The 21,026-nt window shown below is 53.7% G+C and overlaps 4 protein-coding genes across 4 annotated transcripts; 2 read left to right on the forward strand and 2 right to left on the reverse strand.

Moving 5' to 3' along the window:
* Positions 1–77: 77 nt before the first annotated feature.
* Positions 78–2,771, reverse strand: F5Z01DRAFT_315153 (uncharacterized protein). Its single transcript, XM_046258985.1, has 2 exons — positions 414–2,771; positions 78–364 (listed from the first exon to the last, which is right to left on the reverse strand). The coding sequence occupies exons 1-2, from the start codon at positions 2,560–2,562 to the stop codon at positions 258–260; spliced, it is 2,256 nt and encodes a 751-aa protein (XP_046121961.1). The 5' UTR covers positions 2,563–2,771; the 3' UTR covers positions 78–257.
* A 1,250-nt stretch (positions 2,772–4,021) lies between these two features.
* F5Z01DRAFT_679333 (glycoside hydrolase family 92 protein) lies at positions 4,022–6,580 on the forward strand (the record flags this gene model as incomplete). The annotated part of the gene is made up of 6 exons (XM_046265512.1): positions 4,022–4,114; positions 4,163–4,360; positions 4,525–4,683; positions 4,734–5,210; positions 5,262–5,641; positions 5,689–6,580. 6 exons carry the CDS (start codon positions 4,022–4,024, stop codon positions 6,578–6,580), a joined length of 2,199 nt encoding a protein of 732 aa, XP_046121962.1.
* A 109-nt stretch (positions 6,581–6,689) lies between these two features.
* F5Z01DRAFT_315177 (organic solute transporter Ostalpha-domain-containing protein) lies at positions 6,690–9,142 on the reverse strand. The gene is made up of 4 exons (XM_046258986.1): positions 8,950–9,142; positions 8,609–8,883; positions 7,371–8,553; positions 6,690–7,323 (listed from the first exon to the last, which is right to left on the reverse strand). The coding sequence occupies exons 2-4, from the start codon at positions 8,695–8,697 to the stop codon at positions 6,799–6,801; spliced, it is 1,797 nt and encodes a 598-aa protein (XP_046121963.1). The 5' UTR covers positions 8,698–8,883; positions 8,950–9,142; the 3' UTR covers positions 6,690–6,798.
* F5Z01DRAFT_717790 (uncharacterized protein) lies at positions 8,965–19,149 on the forward strand (the record flags this gene model as incomplete). The annotated part of the gene is made up of 2 exons (XM_046266545.1): positions 8,965–9,476; positions 9,531–19,149. The coding sequence occupies exons 1-2, from the start codon at positions 9,352–9,354 to the stop codon at positions 19,147–19,149; spliced, it is 9,744 nt and encodes a 3,247-aa protein (XP_046121964.1). The 5' UTR covers positions 8,965–9,351.
* Between the last annotated feature and the right edge of the window lie 1,877 nt (positions 19,150–21,026).

Below are 21,026 nucleotides of genomic sequence, written 5' to 3' on the forward strand. Positions count from 1 at the left end.
CCCAATGTAGCGCGTCAATTAATGTGCTGTGTACCAGTAGTCCCTTCAATCTATTTTCCACAAGGTTCTTCTGCCAATGCCCAGGCGCCGACGCCTCTATCAGGGTCATGCACCATACATCTGTAGATTTGTTGGTGAGGGTGACATCCTGATGTGTCTATTGCCATAAAACGCCACAAAGCCAGTTTCTCGCGTACATCATCAATAGCGTCGTGTGCCCATTTAATCGTTAAAAATGTCTCTTCTGGTGCTGGTATTCAATTAATGTTGGGTAGAAGGAGATGAGAGCAGAAGGTCAACTCCAAGGACCGTGAGTCGAGGGCGGAGAATTGGCTGTCGGTTTGACGAGATGCAACCGTATCATCTGTTACATGTTAGCAGGAAGAAAGGAACAGCTTGAAAAATGCGCTTACGATCGAGATCGAGTGTCTCAAAATAGCGGGCGATCTGAGGCTCCTCACTCATGGTGACGAGCTTGCCGTCGCTGCCACGGGCCGTTGCAGGTAGCGCTTTGCGGATCCCCAGCAGCATCCTCAGAAGACCAGCAAGAATGCTCCCTTGTTGCGTGAACGCGCTAGGATCCCGCTCCAGGGGCCATCCAGGTCTCAGGTGAGCCTGTTCCCAAGCCTTGAACGCCCAGGTTGACTTCTCGACGCAGTTGAGGAAGATCAGTGCGGTGAGGAACATCTTGAAGCCGACACGGTTTTTACTGTCCTGCAGCAGGCGATCCATAAAGCTCAGCAGACCCTTGGAAGTGTTGTTTGCTTTGCGCTCGGCCGCTGCATTGAGCTGCATGCAGATCATCGTGTACGTGTCTGCGTCGTTGTCGCTCTGAATCTCCTTGATGTACCGCGGCTCTTCGCCCTCGGCGCCCGGCTTCTCCAAAAAGGTCCAATGTCGCTCTCGGTCGATGATCTCGACCAGACCCCATAGCTCTATGGCCTTGCGCAACAGCTCGTCTTCCTCCATGTCCAGAACCCCTTGCGCCGTCTGCAGAGTGATGCGCATGAAGCGGGACGACTCATGCTCGATGAAGAGAGGCAGAGCGATACGCATGTACTTCTCAATATGATCCGGGAGATCCTCCATCTCCTGATCAATCATGATGACCTGGTGATGCGGTTCCCCATTTTCTTGATTAGCCTCTTGACCATCGGCGGACTGCAGCGCAGCGACCAAAGTTGGCACAGTAATGTCAATCCCAGTCTCGGGAGAGAAGTGGGACACCTGGATAGTTGTGCCGTTGTTGACGGGTTGAAGCTGGTCCTTCAAGAGATTGATACGATTCTGCGACAACACCACTTGGACGCCGGCAGAGTACAAGTCCAACTGTTCCTGCAAGCGAGTCCGGACGCACCCAGTGCGCCATACGCGTGGCGAAAGAACCTTGCGACATGTATCGCACGGGTCCCCTTTCCCACAGTTTTTGCGCAGTATGCGGCAGCGAATGCATGCCCCAATCTTCCGAATCTGCTGGACTTCCTTGCGTCGGGCTGGGGTGAACCGAGCTCTGGAGTTTTTCGGTCGCCCATTGACGAGAGCATCACTGGTATCCATCCTCGTGCCACCTCTGTGCATCGGCATTGGCGCGATGGATATCTCATTGAGCATCGACGCAGTAGGCGGAGTCGTCAAGTAGGTCATCTCGCCCCACGGCTGGTCCAGGCTCTCGCTCAAAGTCGTGGGAGGCAATGGTAGGTTTTCGGGGGCAGGGGTCGTGGAGATGAGCGTGGAGGGTGATGTCGGGGTAGTAGTCGGGGCAGAGGCAGCAGCGCTCGCCGCAGCTGCCGCCGCGACGGCTGTTGTTGAGTCTGGTTCTTGTTCTTGGAGTTGCGGGTCCAGGAATGGAGGATTAAGGCGAGCCGTCGCCGCAGCGGCCACCGAGAGATTGGATGCTTCGGGAGACGATGACCCCACGGGGAGCAGTGTTTGCAAGCGCTCCTCCGGAGTCATCTCAGTGGACTGTGCGGCGTCTGGAAGCGCAAAGGTGGGTGAGCTTTCGAACAAGTGACTGAAGCCATGGTCCGTCGAGCCCTTCTTGGCACGAGCGTCGTAGGCCGTCGGGGGGTTGTCCAAAGTGAATTGTTCCTCGAGCTCGAAGCGACCAGCCGCGAACTCGGCGCTGTTAGAGGGGTCCAAATTGTGGTTGGGCTGTGGTTCCCCGACTGGGTTCTCTTTAGGCACGCGGTTGTTCTCGTTAAGATCAACTTGTCGCGATGCCTCTGCGAGGGTCTCGAGAGCACTCCAGCCCTGCGGTAGATCCTTCTGCCCCTGCTGGCCAAGCTGCGCATTCCCGTGCCCATTGACGCTGTTCGCTGCATTGCGATTTGCCATGGCTCGAGCGTTCGAGATGCCATGCAGCTCGAGGCAGGCTCGCATACGGTCTGAGTCGGATATCGCGGGGCATCGTTTCGTGATGTGGGCCGTCAGATTATCGATCCTCCCCTTGGGAAAGTACTCGCCGCATTGTTTACACGTATGCGGATACCGGTTGCTGTTGTCGTTGAGCTTCGCTCCGCGCTCGAAGTATAGGGAGATGAGAGGGTTCGGCTTCCGACCCATTGCGCCTGATGGAGCGATGGGCGCGAGGCGCCAGAGCTGGACGCCTCGAGCCGGAAGCGCTCGGTGATATTGCGACGTGCAGAGACACGGAACCGGTCACGGTTGCGCCTTATCGTAGGACGGGATTCGATCAACAATTGATGTAGATTCTGGAGATTCTGCCGAGAATTCTCACACCGCCTGCAGCTAGAAGTCGGGAGGATGGTCGTGGCGGGGCCGGGGTGTGGGAGGGAAGGTCAGGGCTCGGGTAATAGTTTGACCGAAGCGCTCCTAGCTCTTGACTTGCAGGCCTACAGTAGCACGCGGGTGCCCCCATTCTCTGTCTAGCGCAATCCGGCATTGCTTCGTCGGTATCCGTAGATGCTTCAAAAAACGGAGACGAGCAGGCAGCGAACAGACTTCATTGCTGAAAGAGCACAGTCAACCGGATCTATCTTTTTTTTATAGATTAGGCAACCTGTCAAGAATAAGATCCGGCAAACACCGTGTGAGCGCTATCTGCTCCCGTGTAGGGTAACCAAAAAGGTCCGGCTGATAAGGGCTGTCGGCAGTTTAAGGTTATCCGCCGGGGCCAACGTGGGGCATCCCGAGCCAGACTTAGCCAGTCAGTGTGAGTCTTCGGTCCACGCGCAGCTGATATCCAACCTCACGCGCCAGGACACACTTCATCGCATGCTCTTTGCCAGATGTAACCTCGTTCGCACATCCAATTTACAATACGGCTATCGCACCACATAGACCACTTGTGCGGAGAAGGCCAGCAGCACCAAGTCGTCGGATGTGGAAGGTGCGCGCGCAAGCCATGAGTCCATGATCACGTTCCGATTCTTGGTCCGGCGTGTCCTTAGATACATGAAGACACTGTCACAACGAGGAGACCATGGGGTCTAGAAGGTCAGTTTCGTCTTTTCCGCGTGATTGCGGCGGCCGCCGTACGAGCCATGTCGCACTTCGCTCGGCGGCGGGAAACCCTCGATACACGTAGGCCGCAAAGCTCACATCGACCACCTGATAAATCCAGTGCCCGCCTAAACGTCATAAATGACTCTACAAGTCCCCAAGACCCGTCGTGTGATTTATTACAACCCCTCTACCTCGTCTTGCAGCGCAGTTTCCCCTCTCAACTTTTCTTGGCAGTCCCAGGGTGCGCAAGCATTGCCCTCCATGCTACAATGCTGGTGACCAGTCAACGCTAGACCAACTGACACGTTCTCGCTCGAGTTGAATCTCACTTGTCAGAAGAGAGCAGGTTCATCGAATGAGGATGCAGCCTGTGTGTTATGGAAATTTCGGCAGTGCTGTCCATCTGCTTGGTTGCTGAGACTGTCGCCTAGAGCTGCGCTGGATGTCGTACGCGTGGGTAAATACCGTTAAATACCATCCATAAGTATGGCCAATATCTGTGATTGTTCACTCAATGCATCCTTATCCATGAAATTGTCCTTACTTCTGAGAAGAGATGTGGACTCAGAAGATTTTGCTCCCGTTGGCCGTATACGCTGCAGCGTTTGTTGTTGGACAAGAGGACCGTGCTCAATATGCGTTGACAGATGTAAGATGCACATCCTTTAAACTTGATAAAAGGCTGACGATAACTCAGACAGGCTCGACAAATGGAGGCAACACTTTCCCCGGGGTTGCCCGGCCCCTGGGTATGGTCAAGCTGGGCCCTGACCTGTACACCGGCACAGACTCATACTCTGGTTACCAACCCACCGGCAACTTCACAGGCTTCACCATGCTTCATGAAAGTGGAAAAGGTGGCGCTGCCAAGTACGGTGTAGTCTCCCAGATGCCTGTTTATGAAACATTGACAACCCCTTGAGCGACGCTATGAACGACACTAGAGCGTCTGCTGACATATGTGAACTTGGATACTACAAGGCTTCCTTGGGCTCAGGCACAGTCCTCGAAATGAGCGCCGGAAAAAAAGCTGGACTGTACTAGTACACTTTTCCGCAGTCGAACCAAACCAAGAATGTCCTAGTGGACGTCTCGCATGTGCTGGCGTCCTACCGCGGGCAAGGGCTCGAGCAACATTTTCTGGGTGGCAACATCAGTGTTGAGCGAGAAGAAGACTCGGCCAGATTCTTCTATACAGGCTTCGGCACGTATGATAATGTATGGGCACCACGCAGCCGTTATACCATCCGTGACACTAACATACCCAGGGCTGGAACCGGGCCGGGCCGTGGACTGTCTACTTCTGCGGACGATTCAACCAACCATCCACTTACAAGACGTTCCTCGGTGCCGATTTTGTAACCGATGATCTTGTCGAGTTTGGTGAGGAGCCCAGCTATGAGTCCAAGACAGCCAGACTTGGAGCTGTTTTCTCCTTCACAGAATATTCTCTCGTCTCGAGAGTTGGCGTCTCGCTCATGTCGACTGATCAAGCTTGTTCCAACATCGAGGACGAAATTACAGATGACATGACTCTTGAAGACGCGAGAGATGCTACCCGTGCTGCGTGGAACACGGAAGTCTTCAGCAAAGTCAGCACAAGCGAGACCAATGTCACCAAACTCAAACAACTGTACACGGCGATGTACTTCATGCACCTGCTGCCTACGAACAAGACAGGAGAAAATACTCTCCGGGAATCAGACGAGCCCTACTATGATGACATCTTCACCTTTTGGGACATTGTGGGCATCACAGTAGCTTCACTTTCGGTGTGAAAAGACTAACATGCGCAGTACCGATCCCTGACCCCTCTACTTCACATTCTTCAGCCGGAATACTATGAAGAGCTCATCCGATCCATGGTCGATGTCTGGCGCCACGACGGTTGGGTCTCCGACGCTAGGTCTTCCTTGCACAACGGAGCGGTCCAGGGAGGCACGAATGGCGACATTGTGTTTGCTGACGCCTATGTAAAAGGGGTCAGGGGCAAGGTGAACTGGGAAGATGCATTCTCAGCCATGGTTAAGAACGCCGAGGTTGTCCCTGAGAACAACAACGACCCGCGCGATCCCACCGGCTCGACAAAGGAGGGGAGGAGTGCATTGCGAGACTGGCTAGACCTAGGCTTCATCACCCCACGGTTTGGGCGCTCCGTCAGTAGAGCTGTCGAGTAGTAGGTTGTTCTCTCTCGTGGTATAGAGGCGCTGCTTATGCATCTAGCTCGGTCAATGACTTCTCCCTCGCCACAGTTGCTCTCGGCCTCGGTCGACTTGGCCAGTTTCAAACTTACTACAAGCGCTCGCACAACTGGCGCAACCATTGGAACAAAGATATGAGCGCCTTGAATTTCACTGGGTTTCTTGGTCCGCGTGATAGAGACGGTTTCATCGCCCAAGATCCTCTTTCTTGCGGCGGCTGCTATTGGCAGGACTTCTACTACCAGGCCCTTCCCTGGGAGTACTCGTTCAATGCCCACCACGATATCGAAACCATGGTAGAGTTGATCGGTGGCGCGGAGCAATTTGTCGACCGCTTGGAGATGACCTTTACGCCCGGCGTCTCAAGCGGCAATGCGCAGTTTGGCCACACCTTGTTCAACCCCGGCAATGAGCCCAGCTTCCAGACACCATATCTGTATAGCTACGTCAATCGCCAAGATCTCACCGTGCAGCGTAGCCGATTCGTGGCCAAGTCATACTTCCGTCCGACGCCCAATGGCCTCCCCGGTAACAGCGACGCAGGCGCCATGGAGTCATGGCTGCTCTGGAACATGATCGGTCTGTACCCTATGACCGGCCAACCCATCTTCTTCATTGGATCGCCGTGGTTTTCTGACCTGACTATTGACCTGGGCGCTGGCGAGAAGCTCGAGATCACTGCAGAGGGCGTTGGTGAGACGACGTTCTATGTCCAGAGTCTCAAAGTGAATGGCGAGCAGTGGGACAAGACCTGGGTGAGCTGGGACGACATATTCGCCCAAGGCGGAAAGCTGGAATTCGTCCTGGGCAAGGAGCAGACCGAATGGGCAACGGGCGATCGTCAGCCCAGTCCAGGCAGCCACTCAGTTGGCGAGGCCAAGAAGCTGATATCAAGGTATCTGCCTGAAGAGTAGAATATTCGACAAATAGTTGTGGCTGCGATTGTGGGACATTGATGTGCGACCAAGCTTTGCAAAACAGTTAGTCAGAGATCATAGTCTGGACGCATTTGTCAAAGTGCCTGTTCAAAATTCGTGCCATTGAAACTCCACGCTATGCTTCAACCAAATTATGCATGAGAAGCCTCAGAAAGCCAATGGGTATCGGTAAATCTACATCTCAACAAGCCCCCTCACTTGGATGTCTCATCTGTAGCCCAGTGATTCTGGAATTCCTCTGTATCCGGAGCTTGGTATGCTGATAGATAGTCGTGTCGGCTGCCGGCCTCATGGTTGCGATCGCGTGGCTCATCGGACCAAGGTTCTTCTATTCCTGGACTCTGATCATGACCGGGACTGGGTGAATTCTCCAAAGTCTCCGCCACCTGCTGCTTGGGCGGGGAAGCCTCTATGATGGTTGTCTGCAACGCAGCTGCCTGGTTAGGCGGTGGAGGGCCCGCCTCCAGATCAAGCTTTGAAACATCGGGTGCCGGATGGTGATGGACGGCCTTTTTCCCCTTCTTCTTCTTCTTGACTGGAACGACCGCATCGGGACCTGAAGGGCGGTGCGTGCTTTGCGACGTCGTTGAACGGCTTCCTGCTGATGGTCTAGTGGCCCGTGGCTGAGGCGACGGATATTTGGGTGACCGCACACCGAAATTTCCCGCTGAGGAGAGGTATCGCTCTCTCAAAGGCTCGTTCGCCGTAATGACAGGGTACTGTCCAGGTTAGTTGCGTTTCAACCTCACCCATTCGTGATACTTACATTCCAATCACCATACTCCAGATCTCTCGCTGCCTCGAAGAGCCCATCATCCTCGGCGTCCAATTCGGGCTCGTCGAAACCAGCGTGTGCATTCTCATTGATCTGATCGGGTCGGTCTCGGCTGGAGCCCGCAGCCGCGCTGTTGGTCCCCGATCCGAGCAGTGGAGTCGTCGAGTTCACCTCGCCGGGCTTGGGAATCCAATATTTCCCTTTGCCACCTCTCTCATACCGCATGCCCTCGCGAAGTCGCGCAAGACGGGATTTCGAGTCCTCGTGGGCCATAACCTTGTCACCCGAATCGAACACTCTGTAGCCATAGTTGTCGCCCCTGAAGGTCTCCTTCGAGTCCTCGACAAGGTCACGAACACCAAATGCATCCCGGAAGGCGTAACTGATTGGCATCCTTGCGGATGAGATATTGTTGTCGGCAAAGTCGTGCCAGGAAAATGCGTACCAATGCGCAGCAGCAAAAATGGGCATCTCAATGCAAATGAGCGCATCTTGTATGGCGGCAGCTAGATTGTCAGGCGTGTACTCGGGTACATCATCCGGGATAGCCCCGAGGAAGACCAAAATAGAGAGCAGAAACCCCTGCCAGTATGAGGCAAAGATAATGAGCTTGATGCACAAGAACTTTGGTACAGGGCGGAACGGCTGGAGATCATGATGCATGCATACCCAGAACAGCCCCAAGCCGTACAAACTCAGAGTGACGCTGATGTTGTAGATAATGCCACTCCAGAGATAGCCAGAATCGATACCAATGTAACCCTCCTTGTAGGTGCCCGTCGCTTTCATGATTATGGCCGAGACCGCTAGGATCGGTTTCAACCAAGCGTATTGCAGAATAGCTCGCTTGATGGACAGGAAAGTGTGTGGATCGGAGATGTCGACCTTGGGCAACACGTGGTTGAGGGGCCAGAGGTGCTGTACTGGCGCGCGCCCGTGGGTCATGATGATGAGAGATCGCTCGCCGCCCAGGTAGTTGATAAGGAGCTGGAAGAAAGTATAGATGGTGAAAGCTTCGTAGATGTCGCGGACCGGGTCGAGGAAGGAGGCAGCGTTCAGAGACACCATGCTCGTCCAGGATGCAATGGAGTAGATTGGTACCATGAGTAGGATTCGGACGACATATCGCTGCAGCAGAGGTTTTCGATAGTTCTTTGCCTGGAAAATGATCGACCTGTTCCAGTCAGTCCATCACATTATCTACAAGAGTCTGCCAAGCAAGGACTTACACGACCGAAGTCAACGTAGCAGCCAGAGAAGCGACGCCTGCGACGACGGTGATCACATTGGCAAACTTGTTGCCTGTGCCCCCAGCCATGATGATGGCGTCAAATGGATCCAGGTTGCGAACCGGCACGCGACAACGTGTCGTGATGACGGGAGGATTCGCGCAGAGATCGGGGTCACGTTCAAGCTTGAGAATTGGGGTTCAGTCGGAAATCAGGTGTCCTAGCGGGCAACATCCCTATCAGGAGTGGTGCCAATATCGAGCAGCAATTGCAGCCTATAAGCGTTAAAATGCCGAACAAAGAATATCTATATATATACAGAGCCAATAAGAGATTCGTACTTTTACACAGGCGCACATCTATAGCGCTAAGCCATAGGCGGCTAGATTTTACCCACCAGCGCTAGCGACTTTGTCGAGTGAGTACAAGTACGATAGCTTGCAGCAGGAAGGAGCTATCGCCACGCGCTAACACGCAAGTTACCTTCCGTAGGTGCCTAGCTTACTACCAAGTATAGGCAACTGCGCCACCTGGTCGCGAACCCGGTGTGGCTTGACAACCGACGACATCGCGCTTCCAAGGACTGGACGCGGCTTCCCAAGTCGATGCGCCAACGACATTTACATAAATCCAACAACGATTTGCTCGGAAACAATAGCTGTCACCATTGCACTGGATGCGTAATGAGGACGACTCATCTGTTTGAGAGTCCGCCGAGCCGGTGAGCAGCTGCTGTGCATCTCATGGACACGTCCGCGAGCTTGGGGAATGATGGCCAGCTCTTCCCCCCAGCAGCTTTACGCAGCCTGGCAAATGCCACAGTCGACCTCGCAGCTCGAGACCACGAAAAGAGCCCCGATTTCAACTAGTAAGCCTCCAGCAAGCGACTCATCCATTGCAGGCGTGCTGACAGCATGTGTAGCAGGTTTCTGATCTTCCTCATCTTGACCTTTGTGCTATTCACCTTCTTCGTCCTCTACTTCAACCGGCTCTTCGCTTCGATCGTATCCTACGGCATCCGGACATGGACATGGCACAAACATCGAGTCTACCTCGACATCAGCGCTCTGCAAATATCTTTGCTGGGAGGGCGCATATTCTTCACAGGCTTGCGCTACCATGGTTCCAACGAGACGTTCCTGATACAACATGGCTATGTCACCTGGCGATACTGGCTACGGAGGGTTCGCGAAGTCGACATCATCGCTGATAATCCGGCCGAAGGAGCTGCGCCGGGGAAGGAGAAGAATGCAAAGCTTCCATGCCGCGTGACGGTCAACTTGATTGGTGTCGAGTGGTTCGTCTACAATCGTAGCCCGCAATATGACTCCATCCTAGCTGGCCTAAATCGGAACCATTCTCAAAATGCTCAATCCACAGCCACCGCGGACACAGACGAGAAAGAGAGCCTACGCGAACGCAGGACCGGCCACTCAGCAGCTGATGGTGAAGATGGAAACAGGCGCTCCGACCCAGCTAGAGCGCCTGAGGCTGAGAAAGGGGCTCCATCCGACTCATCTTCACCAACGGATCGAAGAACGAGCATTGCGTCTGATAGTCCCAGCGGACACGGTGATCGTATCCAGAAACGATCGGACCTGCCGTTCTTGGTACAATTCTTCCCGATCCACGTTGAATGTGACAGAGCTGCGGTCGTCATTGGCAATGAGAATACCAAGGGCATTCTTACGGCCAAAGCCAAGACTATCTCTGCCGTTGTGGACGCGTCCCGCACGGACACTGTAGACCCCTATCGGCAGGTTTTCAAGATCGATTTTCAGCAACCGGTGGTACAGATCAAAGAGAACGAAGACTACAAGAGCGATCAACCGGCGCGAGCAACTGGAAATACAGGCGTGACCAAAGTAGCCACGAAGGCTAACAGATTTCGTCGTTGGTGGCGAAAGACTCTGGCGCCTCTCCGCCGAATGGTCCCTCGTTGGGCAAGATCAGCCCGGCCTAATCCCTTGGAATCAGATGCTGCATTAGCAGTCGACCCCAGGATACCTGGGTCTGACCAGTGGCAGGGGCTATCACGCTATCTCAACGACCAAGATCAAGATGACAAAGAAAGGTGGTCCTCGGTTGAGTATGCCGCCGAATCCACAGTCCTTGACAGCCCAGCTGCAACGCTTGTTGTTTACTGGGATATTGTGAGTAAAGTGACTGCGCATGCCCGACAACGCCGAAGCACGGACATCCATATCGACATCAACGGAACAACTGCACCCGCGTGGGGCATGGACTTGGCCATCAAGGGTGGTCAAGTTAGCTATGGTCCGTGGACAGATCGTCGGCGCGCTGATTTGCAGAGAGTCTTCTTTCCAACCCTGTGCAAAGATGCGATACCGGCGGAACCACTTGCTGTCGGGGCGTGGCGGGTGCCGACCAAGTTCAATCTGCGCATTGAACTGGAGGAGACTGTCTCTGTCAGAGTGCCGTTCCGCGAGCAGTCGAAGAATTGGCGTTGGCGTGGGAAAGAAACCCAGCTCAAGCTCCAGAATGTGCATACAGGGAAAAAGCGAGGCAATCGTGCAAAGAAAGAAGCGAAAGGCGAAGCTTCACAGCAACGCCCGGCAGCCTGGCTCGAATTCAAAGTATCGCCGGATTCCTCTGTGGCATACCACATGGATATGCTGGCATCTGCGTCTGGATATCAAAGCGGTCTCACAGTAGACCTAACCGGTTCAGAGCTTCGCAGTGCGGTGAATCAGAATATCCTGTGGCGCGGCGGATCCCATCGCATCGAATGCGACCTCTCCACTCCGCTATCGTGGAATTCTCTGCGGCTCTGGAGCTTCAAGGTAGAACTTGATGACCTCGAGCTCTTCCTACTCAGAGACCACATCTTCTTGTTGATCGATCTTATCGACGACTGGTCGACCGGGCCACCGCCCGACTACCTCGTGTTTACACCGTTCCAATACTGCCTAGATCTGAGGCTCCAACGACTTAAACTATACCTAAACGTCAATGAAGGAAACATTATCGACAAGCCGACCTCTCTGGATGACAACGCATATCTGATCCTGTCGACACCCCTTTTGGCTGCCAAGACTAGCATTCCCTTGGACAAGTATCGCCCCGAGCAGAACGCGATACCTTTCGATGTTCGCAGTGACACTCTGGATCTGCTGTTCCACTCCCCCCAGTGGACCACCCAGGCAGCTTTCACTAAGTGCGGTGAACTCGGACGAGTGCATGGGTTGACTGCGAACGGTACATATCACTATAATGCCACGACATCACCCGCAAACACGGACACTTTAGTCTTGAACATTCATGGGAATTCTCCGTATGCGTATCTCCATGGATTTGTCATTCGGTATTTCCTATTGCTGAAAGATAATTATTTTGGAGAACATAATCATTTTCGCACACTCGACGAGTATCAAGAACAACTGCAACCGACAGAGAAGACCCTGGGTCTCCAGACACCTCCTGGTCCTCCTAACAAAAAGTCCAACGATCTGGACGTCATCCTGAACATCAAGACAGATGACCCACGAATTATGCTGCCGACGAACCTCTATTCGTCATCCCAATACGTTCAAGCTGAGCTATCGACTTTGTCCGTTGATCTTCGATTCACAAACTACTACATGGACATGGAGCTTGACATCAGTCCTTTGAACCTTTCATTAACTGGCATGTCATCCGATCCGGAGTCACCAGAAATGGAATCACCAAATACACAGCTGTTTGTTGACGGCATTCGAGTGTTTGGCCATCGACTCTTTGGCCTCCCACCCACGGAACCTACATACCTCTGCAACTGGGATGTTTCCGCAGGAGCGGTATCAGGCGAGTGCACCGCCGAGTTTCTGGCAGCTTTGGCACGTGGTGGTACTGCATTTGCCTTCACGTTCGATGATGTGGAAAATGCTCTGGTTCCCTACTCCTCTTTGGTGTTCGACGATGTGACGTTTGCTAGAGTCGATGTGGAATCAGTGCACCTGTGGCTACATGTGGACGAGGCGGCCATCCTTCTATCGACAGACAGGGTCACTGTCAACTCTAACGACTGGGCGAATTCGCATTACTCCAAGCGAGCTGACATTGACATCCCCAACATACAAGTGTCTTGTGTCGACTCGGAGTCTGCAGCGCGGCATAAGGCAAGGCCGGATCATCCGGTAGACACCATTGCGTATCTGCAAACTAATGTACGCATGGCCTCCATCGGAAGAAAGCTGCACTTTTCTGAGAAGCGCAGCCTGCAACAAGAGCTTGTGCGGCGCGAGGACCAAAGGACTACCCGCACACCGTTTCTCCTGAAACCTGATTACTTGGATGAGTTCTTGCCTGACCCCATAGAACCTCCCGCACAATGCGCCCCAGCTCCACCTCATCCCCTTCATGAGGCCGGGGGTGACGGCCTTTCATTGCACAGTATCTCATCATCGTCGCGAAATTCGCAACGCTTGAGTCGGAAAAGCTCCTTTCTATCCCTGCCCGGGTCTACTGCTAGCAGCTTACGCCGCTCGCACGATCATCGCGGACGTGATGCCAGGACCAAGGCCGGACATGGAGCTTTCCACCGTCCGTCCGCTCACATGGATCGTGCCCTATCTGGAGCCACCGATGACGATCATGGCCACAGCGCCTTTCATCAGCACTCTTCCGTGGCCTTTGCGAGCCAGTACTATGCCCCGTACTTCACCTTGGCAGGCGTTCAGCCGGATGCTTCTGAAGTACCGCTGCCAGCCCAGCACACCGAGCCGCCGGCAGGCGTCAACGACTTCCTTTCCGGTCGTGGTCAAGATCTGCACGACATTGACGCGAGCCAATTTGATGAAGAGCATGCATACACAAGTCTTATGGTTGAGTTTACAACGGCAGTGACTGCCTTCATCAGCCCAGCTGCTATCAAGCATGGCCTGTCGCTTGCCAGCGCACTGCAGCCCACTGAGCCTGATGATATTTTAGATACCTTGCAAACGAGCTCTGTGGGCAAAATTTTCGACGGCAAGAAAGACAAGGAAGCCCGCGGCTCAGTCAATGATCTCCTTGTGAAGCTGCCCCATGCAAGCGTTCGCATTCTGAATTCCTCGACTTTTGGGCTCTCGCAGGAGGTAGAGTCAGAGGAGCGCGACCAGTATGATGTATCAATCACTGAACTCGGTCTGGTTACTCGCACAACTTCCCACCGGGGGGTTGCGGTCGACTCGCTGCAGATGGGTTCCAAAACTTCCCTCCATCTCCGCCTAGGATCTGTTGAGTTGTCAGCTTCCGAGAGATCATCGACACTGGAGGAACCTCAAGCTGCTGTGATGGTTCAAATAGACCAGGTTGTGGTCTCTGTGGGAGCACGCGAGATTACATACTTCGATGCTGATGTTGGCTCAATTGTAGGCAGCACTGCATCGGGAGAAGTGGAATACCTCGCATCTTTGCTACATAGGACTGCGAGCCTCGCAAACGAGCTTGAGGCAATGGTGAAGGCCACTACTCGACATTACAATGACCGGCTGCAATACTTTACATACCGACTGCTGGAAGAGGGACACTCGACACCCGATCCTTCTTTTCTGATACGACCTTCGGCGGTTTTGCGATCCGCAGAGAGTCATCTGCGCACACTCGATTCGTGGAAATTGGTCATGAGACTTCGCCAGATCTGGACCGTAATGACACCTGAAAGCCAACATCAATTCCTCCAGGACAGTGCAACTCCGACTTGGACAGTGCCTCCCGATGCTGCAGAGCTCGTCATAGCTGCGTTTCAGCGCTGGCGGAGTTGGGATCTTGATAACATCAGCAATGCTGTAGTTCTGCGCAAGATCTTTCCAACCCTCAACGAGACTCAACCCCTCGGAGGGGATGGGCTGCCCGTTCTCGGCGCCTGCCGACTTGGCGACATGCACTTTGTGCTCGACCCAGGGCCCAAAGAAAACAAAGTGGGCATTGTCGATGTTTCGGTCAGAGTTCAGAAGAAGATGAAGAGTGACGCGGCAATGCTTCCCGAAACCAACACGCAAAACGCTCCCCTTACAGCGATCAACATCTGCTGCAACGAAGGTGCAATTCACTTCAACTGGGAAATCTGCGAGCTTATTGAGGATGTGCTCCGACTTTACAACCAGAGCCAAGAGCGCGGCAAGGCCGTTGCAAAGTCAGCTCGAAAGCGCCACCGATCTGATCAGTCAGCAGCCAGAACGCCGGCCTTTCATGTGGTGGCGGAAGTCATACAAGGCTCAATTGAGGTAGAGACGGTCAACCTGCGGTCAACGACTGTTACCGAGTCCTTCAAAGTTTCAGCCCTAATGTATGGGGTTGACAATGGAGCACGGTCCCAGAATGTTATCACACATTGCGCCTCAGTCACATCGAGCTTGGAAAGTCACGCGCTATTGCTCAGCGTCTTTCAACTGCGCGACCCCAGCATCTTCGCTTCGCTGGAGCATGAAGAATCCGACGAAGCCTCTACGCAGATCGTCAAGTCTACGGCCAGCAGTAGCAGTCTGAAGTACGTTGTGAAGCAGGACCCCACGACGCTTCTTGAGATCCTTGACCGTCTACTCAAAGATGAGGCTACGCAAATCAACCAGCTGCTGAGGCAAGTAGCTGAGCATCGACAGCCGCAGCCCAAGCATAAAAAAGACACGAACGTGAGACAGCGCCTTTCCACCTTCAGGTTCAACGTTGCTCTGTTCTTGAAGCGTTATATCATCAGCGTGCCTCTGTTACAGACTTTGACGTACAAAATTACCGGCAACGTTGCCAGAACTTCATGTGCAGCCAATTTCGGAAGAGAGATTCTCTTCGACTTTGACGTCAAGGAAAATTCGCATGAGATGCATATCGACGTGCGCGACGAGCCTCGCCGCATATCTCTGATGCAGATCCCCCCAACAAATGGACGCATCAGAAGTCAGTTTGGTCAATCCGAGCATGTGCTTACTGTGTTGTCTTCAGTCGAACTCATGCAGCTGGATGCGTCGGCAGTCTATAGCCTACTCGGTGCACTCAATCGGCCACAAATATCGAGCACCATTGAAGAGATCCAGGAGCAGGTCAAGGTCGTGCAAAGACATTTTGGGGACGTCTTTAGACCTGATAACGAAACACCCCCCGACTCGACAACCAATAAGCCAGACGTCGGTGACAGTGGGAAGCAAAGGCTGATATACGATGTGCATCTGACATTCGCTGGATTGCAGGTGTCGGCCATAACGCCATTAGGCTCGTATCCTAAACCTGTGTCTCAAGTCTTGTTCTCTCTGGACAAGTTGCAATTGCAAGCAGCAAACCGCCTCGACCCACAAGCTCCTATCATGAAGTATCCTGAGGTTCATTTCAATTTGAAGCAAATCGGATTCGACATACGCAAGGGCCAGCGGAATGCTATGAGATCTTGCGGTCGGATAGGGGCTGGTGTCACCATGTCTGCCGGCGCCAAGGAAGGAAGCGACGGCAAGGAAGACTGGGCATTTGATTTCCGAAGCCCTGATCTTGATGTCAATCTCTCCCCCGAAATGATATCGACAAGTCTGGCAGTCCTCGCGTACCTCCGCGACAGGATCAAGGATCTGGACACTTCACGAGAACTGGACTACTTACGGAAGCTGCGAGAGTCGAAGCCGAGGATTACAACCAATGACAGCTCCCTTGAAGACGAAGACGAAGACATTATTGACTCGGTCTTGTCGAGACTGGTCTATCAATTTGAGCTGCAGAATATCAGAGCCTCGTGGAACGTCGAAACAGACAGCGATACCCACTCAGTCAACAAAGAGGACCTAGTGCTGTCCATCAAACTCATCCAATTCGGTACGAGGACCAAAAGATCTGCCCGTCTCACCATAGACAGCCTACAGCTGCAGACGGTACCCCAAGGCCAGGACAAAACCCTGCGGTCCCTTCACTCGGCATTACTACCAGAAGTGATCTTTAATGTAGCATACATTTCTACCCCCAATGCCCGGCGAATGGCCTTCCAAGCAGTCGGCCAGTCATTGGATCTTCGGCTGACATCGGCTTTCATTGTGCCGGCGGCCAACCTGATGGATTCGATCTCCAAATCAATCAACCATGTTCAGGATGCATCTGCTGGTTGGGGCTCGTCGCTCGGTCCGGAAAAGACACCCAAGAAGGATGATCACGATGCGCAGAGTCAGACTCCCGTCAACGGTCCTCGTGCGCCTGATCGACCTTGGAACCTATTTGGCAAGAAACGACTGGAGAGCATGCTCATCGATGCTGATTTTGCTGGTGCTGTGGTGCACGTGTCAAGCAAACGCAACTTCAGCAATGCCGCCAGAGTTTCCAAACTCAACCGCCCATCGCTCGCAGGCAAGTATGGGCAGTTCAACGCCGATGACTCGGGCAGTGGCGCCGTCTTACGCAGTCCCGGTTTGGCCTGGAAGCTTGAATTTTCCGACAATGGTCACGATGACCCAACGGTTTCTGGGGAAATTAAGATCGATGCATCAAGCAACATATTGTATCCTTCTGTGGTACCTCTCGTTTTGGACATTGTGTCAAGCGTACAAGAAGTAGTCGGGAGGGATAAAACCACTGCGAAGAAGCCAGATCCACCACCGCCATCTCTCCAGCCGCAACAGTCGAATGCCGAAGACACTATCCTGACGGCGGATCCAAGCGCTGTGCTTGGACGCACGAAGCTCAACTTGGGTCTTCGCATTTGCAAGCAAGAGTTCTCACTGAGTTGCCAGCCCATTGCCCGCGTGGCAGCGACGACTTGCTTCGAAAGCATCTACTTTACAGCAAACACTGTCACGTCTACTGACCACGGCAACTTCTTCGCTATATCGGGCACGTTTGACAGACTGAAGGCCTCAGTACAACATGTCTATTCCCGGGAATCGACAGGCAGCGTTGAGATCCAAAGCACTACGCTGTCTCTCATGAACAGCAAACACGTCAGTGGTACGAGTGGTGTATCCGCCATTCTTAATTTCAGTCCGATGAAGGTGACGATCAACGCCAAGCAAGTGCAAGACTTCTTACTGTTCCGCGAAATCTGGTACCCGGCCGAGCTCCGTGGCAGGAACACTGCTCCGGTGGCCAAGCTGACGACCGAGAATTCGCAAGGCCATCTCATGCAGCGCTATCAGCAAGTCGCCGCGACTGCTGCCTTCCCCTGGACAGCAACAATTTCCATTGCTGCACTGGATGTGGCTGTTGACTTAGGACAGGCCATTGGCAAATCCGTGTTCTGCATTGCCGACTTTTGGATATCGTCGAAAAAGACATCAGATTGGGAACAGAACCTCTGCCTCGGCTTCCAAAGGATCAGTATTGATTGCTCGGGGCGCCTCAGCGGTTTCATTGCCCTGCAAGACTTCAAGCTGCGCACGTCTATACAATGGCCTAAGCGAGAGCAGGCGCTCAACGAGACGCCACTGGTCCAAGCATCCATTGGCTTCAACGCTCTGCGCATCAAGGCCGCCTTTGACTACCAAGCCTTCCTCGTTGCGGACATAACGAGGCTGGAGCTTCTCATGTACAATGTCCGTGAGGATACGCCTGGACGTGGTGATCGTCTAGTGGCCATTTTCGACGGCGAGGCGGTGCAGATGTTTGGGACGACCACGTCCACTGCACAAGCAGTCGCGCTCTACCAAGCTATCAAGAAGCTCATTCAAGAAAGACAGGACAACTTCCAATCGTCTCTTAGAGAGATTGAGAAATTCATGAAGCGCAAGTCAAGTACCACCGCTCGCTACAGCTCGCAACCCTCGGATCCTCTGAAATCACCAGGGGAGGAGCGTCTAGCCAAGGCCCCCATCTCACTCGATACGGATGTGGTGGTCACTCTGAAGGCGCTGAACCTCGGCGTGTTTCCGAGCACCTTCTCGGATCATCAGGTTTTCAAAATCGAGGCGCTGAATGCTTATGCGCGGTTTGCTGCTAGCTTGGAGGCCGGACGAGTGCACAGCATTTTGAAGCTGACTCTGGGCCAGCTTCGCATAGGGCTGGCGGGAGTCAGGAACGGTGAGGCGCCCAGGGCGCTCAGCGAGATCTCTGTGGACGACGTGGTGCAGCGTGCCACTGGCTCGCGAGGCGGCACCATATTGAAGGTTCCGCAGGTGTCGGCCGTCATGGAAACGTGGCAGACACCTGAAAGCAACCTGATCCACTACATCTTCAAGAGTGCCTTTGAGGGCAAGGTAGAAGTGGGTTGGAACTACTCGCGCATCAGCTTCATACGAGGCATGTGGGCGAATCACTCGAGGTCCGTGGAAACGACATGGGGCAAGGAACTGTTGCCCATGGCGACCGTCAAAATCACCGGTGTGCCGGAGGGTGAAGGGGAGCACAAGGAGGGAGAGCAGCAGAAGATCACGGCCGAGGTCAACGTGCCTCAGTCCAAGTATACCTACGTGGCCCTCGAGCCGCCTGTCATTGAAACGCCGCAGCTTCGAGACATGGGAGAGGCCACGCCACCGTTGGAGTGGATTGGACTGCACCGGGAGAGGCTGCCGAATTTGACGCATCAGATTGTAATAGTCTCCTTGCTGGAACTGGCTGGCGAGGTGGATGATGCCTACTCAAGCATTCTGGGAGCGTCTTGAGCTTTGGGGGCGTCTGGTGGAGGGAATGGCGTTTGGTGTTTGAAGAGAATCTACCTAATCGAATATCTTTATTTTCTTTGCTCTCAGGAACCCTCGAGCTCTGGCGTTGAGGTTTGGGTTCCTTGATTCGAGGTGTTTGTTGTGCGGGCTACAATCATCGCCCGGGCCATCACTGGCAAGCTTTGATAGTCAACATGCTTTGGTGATCGTGAACGAGGTGCAAAGTGGGACGATGTGCAACAGGTGTCGTGGCAGGCTTCATTGATGGGCCACACCCGTTTGGTTGCCAAGGTTGCGCGTCACTTGTCCATTCTGTGGGACGGATCATGATTACGTGCTGTCATACTTCAGAGACCTACTCAATAACCTTTAGACCACCACACGCGTCACAAATAGATTGCACGTCTCATCAACAGATGATTGTGAGCTAGAAGGAGGTATCGATTGCCCGGTACAGGGTAAGGATATGGCCCTGACTTGAGGTCGTGGTGTGGATGACATAGTCACATAGTACTCCGTAGACGCGCTTTTGACATGTGATTGTGGCGGGTCCCGTGTTCATGCATAATTAGGGTCATATGCACTAATCAAGATGTATCTCAAGCGCGTGAGCATACCCCGATAGTGATTGAGACCCCGCTTTAGGCAAGGTCCGCGCACGTAGGCTTGGCAATTTACAAGTACCCCAGGAAGGAGCATTGCCAGGTACAGTAAGTCGTAGGTCATTGGTCCCAGCTGGCAACCACCATGGACACCCACGAATGGTGGGATTCTGCAAAAGCAACATCTTCCTCCAGCTAAGACAGCACCCGAACGACCGACCGGACGAGCCTCGACGACCCGTGTTTGCAGTATTTGTATACTCACTAGTCCATAAACGCACGCGCAGATACGTCCAAATGACCAGCATCGCGCGGAACTAGCCCAGGCGCAAGTTGCAACCTTGATCGAACCCATCCATAACCTTGCATCCCGCACGCGACAAGCAGTATTCCGACAGCACTCTGCCCTTGAACAAAGTGACCCGTTCCCACGACAAACCCGGCGTCTTGATAGCTAGCTGGATAAATCTGGGCTCAGACATACTCCTGTAAGAATCGTCACCAGCGCAGTGGAAGGCTGGCTGGCTGGTTCGTGGCCAAGTGGCTTGCTGTTACGTTGACCCGCACCCACCTCGGCCCATTGTCGATCGTCAGGTACCCGGCGCATGAACCCTCGATCAATACTCCGAGGTGAGCAACATCTCCTGGAACGAAGTCCATGAAACAGCATTGGCCAAAAAAAAAAAGCCCTGTGCTAACATTGCTAGTATCAAGAGGCAAGACACACGGCGACTCCAGCAGTACTACCACGACCATCCGAGCGGACCACTGTCATCCCCACAACGTCACACCTCGTCACAACCCGGCCAACAGCTACCGTACTGTTGACAGTACTGCGTCGGCTTGGACGTCGCAAGGGCTGCACGGGCGCACAGACATACTTTATCGGCAACCCTCATTATATACTTGTTGGATCCTGGGGCCCTCAACTTCGAATCCGCACGAGCCGGCCGAAGTGTCAGCAGTCGATCCAACAAGTCCCGAGCTCCAAATTCCTCATCATCCAAGTCCGACTGAATGGCTGGGCGACGCAAAGACATCTCCTGTTAGCTTCGAGACGAACGAACCGGATCCATGCTTGCTGTACAGCGCGGTCCGAACATGGCTTTCAATAAATCGCCAACGGACTCGGATCCGTTCTTACCTTTTGGGTGTAAGTGGATTGGCAGACGTTACACCGACGGAGCACTTTGAAGGCTGACACTGCCCAACAGATGCGATAGGCGAAGATTCCCAGCCGCCCTCGGATCCTCCGCCCGAACCACCCAGCGGCAT

This window comes from Emericellopsis atlantica, assembly GCF_019669845.1.
Source record: "Emericellopsis atlantica unplaced genomic scaffold F5Z01scaffold_3, whole genome shotgun sequence".
NCBI lineage: Eukaryota > Fungi > Ascomycota > Sordariomycetes > Hypocreales > Bionectriaceae > Emericellopsis > Emericellopsis atlantica.

Coding starts and splice junctions, on each gene's coding strand:
- F5Z01DRAFT_315177 (XM_046258986.1), bottom strand. CDS start 8,697: ATGGCTGGGGGCACAGGCAACAAGTTTGCCAATGTGATCACCGTCGTC. Junction 8,554..8,608: donor GCTACGTTGACTTCGGTCGT/GTAAGTCCTTGC, acceptor TGACTGGAACAG/GTCGATCATTTTCCAGGCAA. Junction 7,324..7,370: donor TGGAGTATGGTGATTGGAAT/GTAAGTATCACG, acceptor TAACCTGGACAG/TACCCTGTCATTACGGCGAA.
- F5Z01DRAFT_315153 (XM_046258985.1), bottom strand. CDS start 2,562: ATGGGTCGGAAGCCGAACCCTCTCATCTCCCTATACTTCGAGCGCGGA. Junction 365..413: donor TGAGACACTCGATCTCGATC/GTAAGCGCATTT, acceptor AACATGTAACAG/ATGATACGGTTGCATCTCGT.